Genomic DNA, 6,000 nt, shown 5'->3' with positions numbered 1-6,000 from the left:
ACAGGAGACAATGATCTGGTGTCCTTTAGAGTTAAGAGGGGAATGGTCTTAACTCTGAGAGGCAGGATGGTGCAACCACCCAACCAAGATGGCAATTTAAAAAGCAAAGGCACCGGGTACTCTTGATTCAAATCCTAGCCTGGCCACTTACTACTAATTGTGTGACTGTGGTGGGTGCATTATTTAACTTCTCTATCACTTAGTTCTCTCATCACTAAAATGGGGATTAAAACAGGTTCAGTTGTTACAAAGAGTAAGTAAGCTAGTGTCTAGGAGTCTATTCATATTGCCTACGGTGTTCCCATGATTGGAGTTCCTTTCTTTTTTTCTTCTTAAATCATCTCTATTTAAGGGATGCTCTCCATAACACTAACCCCCATGATAGTACCCCTCTTGTGATGACAGTATGCAGAAGCTGTCATGCTTGGGCACAGGAGGGAAATGCTTGCAGCCCTGACAGTAGCCACCCACAGTGCTGTGTGCACATGTCAGGGGTTTGCAGCTGGGTGTATGTTTGGGTGCAGGGCATCTGTGTGAGACCCGTGCACTAGCCTTGAGTAGCCGGTCGGCCAGGGGTGGATGGACACTGATTTCCTGGTCTATTCTGAATGTATTTTCTTTCCTCCCCTCATTAAGGACATCTCAACTGGTTTCACTGAATTTCTATTCAGCACTTCACTTGTAATACTCTGAGATTTTGTTTGGAAGCAATTTCTCCAAATTAAAATAAGATAAGAAGTCTCTTAAGTAGAGGAGATGGCAGTGACATGCAGTGGCATTGCTGGTCAGTCAGCCAAGAGGGTTTCTGGAAAGTTAGAGAGAAGGCGTTGAATTTCTGTAAGTGGAAATTTCTGTAAGTCTGATCAGTGACCTGAGGGCCTGGCTGGTCAATGCTTAAGATAACGGAAAATCTCTGAAATCTTTCAGAGATGCTCACTAATCCAAATGGAGGAAGACTTGCTATTAGAAAATCTCCCTGACCTGGGTCAGACTGTGTTTTTTTCTCCTTCAATGCTTCATATTATTCACAGGTAGTAAACAAATGTTAATCCTATGTCTAGAAGAACAAAAATAATCAGAAGGATAGTTCTTACTTTTCAAATGTGGTTTTTCCACTTTGCTTGATTCTCACAAGCACATATCATTCTTTGTTTTATGTTTCCAGTTATTGTTCCCCCCCTTTTGCCCCCCTGAAGACACGTAAATTATCTACGGATTAGTTCACTAAAATCAATTTTATGTAAGCTTAAGCTAGGAGTGAGGCATCTTATCTCCCCTCTCAAAATAGTAAATGGAATTTTCTTCTGAGTTTACCTTACTTTCAGGGATCATTTCTATAGTTCGTTACCTGATAGCTTTTCTAAATATGGCTTCTGATCTCCCTTCTTCATGTATAACCTTATTTTAAACTCTAAAGTGTTAACTCCCCCCAATAAGGAGTTGAATGGTAGTCTAGCCAATGGAAGAATCACTGTTATAGACCTTGTTCTTATGAAAATGAGTCCTCACTAAGTGTTTATGCAGAGATCTTGTTCTGAGAATGTTTCTTATAACTTGAGCTGTCCTACTGAGCACTAATAAGGAGAAAAGGTCACATTCAGCTACCAGTTCCAACCACATGGGTCCCTTTGTTCTCCCACTCCAAAGATATTAGTGGTTATGGTCTTAGGGTAATGGTTCACTTAGTAGGTTTTGATTTGTACCATTGACACAGGAAAGGAGCAGTCACCACGGCAAAGAAACTTTGCCATGATAACTACTATTAATAAATATCTGTCATGGAGCTAAATGAAAAGTGTATGAAATGTCTGTTGAATCAATGGTAATGAATGAAGGAATGAACGAGCAAGGTTGGAGCTCCATGATGATAGTCTTTCGCTCATTTCTTTTTCAACCTCTTTCCCTCTTTCAAGACCCATGATATCTGTGTGTACTAAAGGCCTGTTTTGTAGTAACAATCAAAGCAGGTGGGCAACTGACCATCTAAGTTCAAGTTGCCCTCTTGAAGAATCAGGTTTTATGGTATGATGGAAAATTACTTTTGTTTTTCAAGATCACAAGGGTAATGATATCTATCTGTACTGCCTACTGGGACATAAAGGAAAGATGTAGCCCTTATGTATCTTTTCTGAAAAAGTTCTCCAGCTCTCACGAGGACAATAGTTGAATAGTGTGCAGAACCTACAAATTGTTCCTGTTCTCCTTTATTAGCCTATCACAGTTCTCATTTAATCCTCATTTTTTCCATTTCATGCTTTCCAGATCTGAAAATCTTTCCAATAGTGGCCTTTATGCATTCTAATGACATTTAATTAGTTGCCTTTTATCCCACCTTAGTCTCTCTCCCAGACTATATTAAAAATCAATGATTGTAACAATTCTAATGATCTGATGTGATGTTGGACAGTTCAAGTCTGGTCCCAGGATAATGAAGAAAAAAAAAGTCAAGAACCAATAAAAGGATGTGATACTTCTTGACCTAGATTTCTTTGCTGTGCTTCCAAAACTTACACAGTAGAGATCAACAGTTGTGTGTGGTTTTTGCATTATCAAGGGTATGAGAACAGTGCTATGGAGTTTATAGTAAAGTTGAAGAAGGAAGATGATTACACTGACAAAGACAATAACCTCGATGTTTTTGCATATGGTTTTCTAACCTATACTTTTGGATTATCTTTTCCCCTCCTGCTACCCAAACTAAATGAGATGTTAGCTGCCCTTGACTGAAATGAAAAAATGAACATGGAATGAGCAGGAGACAAGATAAATGAATGAAAGATGAGAATATATTTCTTTAGAAAAATATGCACATATACATCTTTTTGTTTTTAACATACTCTGTATTAATTTATACATATACATAGCGTAAGCAGTTCACATCATTTTGGCACTATGTATAATTCTATGGTAAGCTGTGTTGTTTCGTCAGCCCCTATAATAGCACAATAATGTCTAGAGTATTTAGCAATATATTATCACATTTGTACTAGAGCTGCCTCAAATACTCTGTTTTCCATGTTTGTAAACGAAAATAGGAACACCACTACATAAACACTGTGATTGGAAAAATACCTTCTTTTCAGTTCCTCCCTTACACTCAGTAAAGGAGACATAAGCCACTTTAGTATCCAAAATACATTTTCACTGAAGGAATATAATTTTCTTTGGGTGCACTAAATATGTAACCAGAACAAACTGACTTTTTGTTTTTCCACAACTAAATCACCTCTGAAAGGCAGTGGCATCGACATAGATGAGATCTGAGATTTGGAGGGTTTCGATGGATTTCCCCATTTAGCACAAAATCAAAAGATGATAACTCTGATTACTGTTGCGAATCCACAAATGGACTTCAGGTGCCAGTAATGAGAACTGGTTTATTCAGGGATTTTTGAAGATTTTATACTGAGGATGTAAGGAGAGATGTGGGAATATAATATTGGGTTTTAATAAGAACCTCTACTTTTGTTTTAAATGAACTGGTAGATGGTTCAACTTGTAGCACTTACTTTTCCTCCTCCTGTTTTGCTAATAGCAGCAAACAAGAGGTCAACTACAAACTGATTTCTAATTAGCCCTACTGAATCTTCCTGGAAAAGACTGAGATCTTGTTAAGCTTTGAAGCTGGGTGGAAGGCAGTTAATGGATTTATATGGAGTCTTTTAATTACCAGTCTTAAACAAATTTATCTTTTACTGCTAGATAGCACCCAAGGGCAAGAGGTAATCTGCTTTATAAACCTTAGAGTGATTTGCTTTATAAATCCTGGAGCTTAAGAAAGTGGAAAACTCTCTTTAAAGAGAATATTCTCTTCCACTAGAAATTATATTTTTGGCAGTTTTGTGAAAAATTTAGTGATGGATTCTTTGTGACCTCCCAATTTATAAACGTCAGTGACCAAAGCACATTCAATGTGAAGGCCAGTTCCTCACGGCAGTTAGGGCCTGTTCAATGGACAGGATTCTCCAAAACCACAGAGCATACAATATTAATAAACCAATTAACAAATTGGCCCATCTAATGTTTTGAGCAAATTGACTCTAAATTTCTTTTTCATTCAAAGCATTACATCTTCCTGCCAAATGCAGGTCTCCCCACCCCACCCGCCACCTTCTTAGTCATCCCTATATTAGAAAGCCACTTGGTCTTGCAGAGGTCATGTAATTTGTGCGGTTTACATTGTTTGGATGGTAAAACATCTGAGTAACATCGGAATTGACTGAAATAAAAAAATTAAAAATCAGATCCATAGCCAAATACAGAAATATTCTAATTCAAAGTCTAGAGTTAAAAAGAAAAATAGTGACCGTGATTTTAATTTTTCAAAGTTATAAATGGCTCAAGATTAACAAGGAGCACCCTGTTTCTGAACTAGATCAATTTAATTGTGTTTTTCTTGGATACTTTGCTTGCATTACTCTGACATCTGCATCTCAGTCCCGGATGAAAGATGGAGTTCACAAGGAATGCAGTGGGAGACCCCATTCCTAGACTGTCTCCCACAGCAATAGTACCAAGGATAACTTTCTCCAGATTTACTATGGACAAATTCACTTAATAATTCTTCACAAATGATATGCTCAGCTCCTGGGAGGATGGGGATCACTTTAAACGCATGGTCTGTCTGTCTCCCAGGAAATGGAGGCTCAGTGATCACGATGCTGCATTAGCTTCACATTCAAGCGGATGACTCTTGCTCAATGATTTCCAAAGCAATGACCTCGGCACCCTCCTCGCCCAGGTTGTTGGCGGCTTCGTTCCTCGGCTCCTGATGGCAGATGTAAACCGGGATGTCCCTGGCTTCTGCGGCAGCGGCAGCGGCAGGGGCCGGGCGGCGGCGGGGGTTCCTTCGCCCCCAGCGCTGGTCCCACTGGGTTTTAAACTGGGCCCATTGGCGCTTCACGGTGGTTTGGACCTGGAAGAGAAAAGGGAAACTTGTTGTCATATAATTGTCAGAAACGACCGAGCCAAGCTTATGGGCACAGTTCGTGGAGCTTATCAGAGGCTAGAGGAGGCCGAGTTGTAATTCTGATCCAAAGGACCGTGCAGTATACACTCTTTGGTTGGGGAATATACCATCTTGGGAGAAGAATTTGCAAGTCGGAGAAACGAGCTGCTTGCCTAAGCTACCACTGGCAAGGTCGTTTGCCCTTTTGAGCAAAAAGTGTCTTCTTTAGCTCTTCTGTCCAATGAATGAAATTTGCCTTGGTTTAAACCCAATATGGTGTACGTGTCCTATCAGAGGAAAAGATTTTGAAAAGTTATCTGCTACCACCTCTGATAATGCAGAAGCTTTAATCTAAACCTACACATTATTGGTCATGTAAATACACACACACACACACACAAACACATATATGTAAACCACAGAACATTTCGGGGGTTTCATGATAAGGACTTCATACTGTTGATTTTCCTTTCTCCAACACGGCTTGGGGTGGGGTGGGCCGGATAAAACTCTGGTTAATGGAGTGCAAAGCTTTTAAGCATAAAATTTCAATCTCTTCCTGTGGAAAAACTTCTAATATGTAAACCAACTTACCAAACTTGCTTCACGAATATGATAAACTATACAGTAGAGAAGAAGATGCTAAAGCCAGGAAGCTCTAAATATGAAAACTACAATAACCACAGCAGAAAAGAACACCACGGGCAGTGACACTGCTTGTGGAGCTCGGCTTTCTTCAGAATTGAATTCAATTTAGTCATTAAGTTCATCTTCCCTGTCGTCTCTTAACTTCTTGCTTTCCTCTATAGCTGAGCAAGACTAAAATAATTGGAGATTATTGCTACAATATCTACTCTACATTTCTGAATTTCTTTTGTTCAGTCAGTACATGAGACAAGCTTTTATATAAAAATATTTGTGTCGATTTATTAATACATCTTTCATTATTTTGCTACCGAACTTGAATGTAAGACCTAACCATTATGGGGGCACAGGAGGGGGAATCTGGAAATAGTATGACATGAGATAAAGTGTGTAACAAGTTAATTGTG

The 6,000-nt window shown here is 39.2% G+C and overlaps 1 protein-coding gene across 1 annotated transcript in view; it reads right to left on the bottom strand.

The window, feature by feature from the left end:
• Nucleotides 1–4,678: 4,678 nt before the first annotated feature.
• Nucleotides 4,679–6,000, bottom strand: part of CALCR (calcitonin receptor) — a 64,870-nt gene continuing 63,548 nt past the window's right edge. The window contains 1 exon segment of the mRNA XM_054505292.2: nucleotides 4,679–4,915. Coding sequence (XP_054361267.1) covers nucleotides 4,679–4,915 — 237 coding nt within the window.

This window comes from Mirounga angustirostris, unplaced genomic scaffold (assembly GCF_029215605.1).
Source record: "Mirounga angustirostris isolate CCGP_5_RB_7025 unplaced genomic scaffold, mMirAng1.0.hap1 SCAF_12, whole genome shotgun sequence".
NCBI classification, from domain to species: Eukaryota; Metazoa; Chordata; class Mammalia; order Carnivora; family Phocidae; genus Mirounga; species Mirounga angustirostris.
The sequence above is the reverse complement of the archived record's forward strand: the minus strand, read 5'-3'. Positions and strand labels throughout refer to the sequence as shown.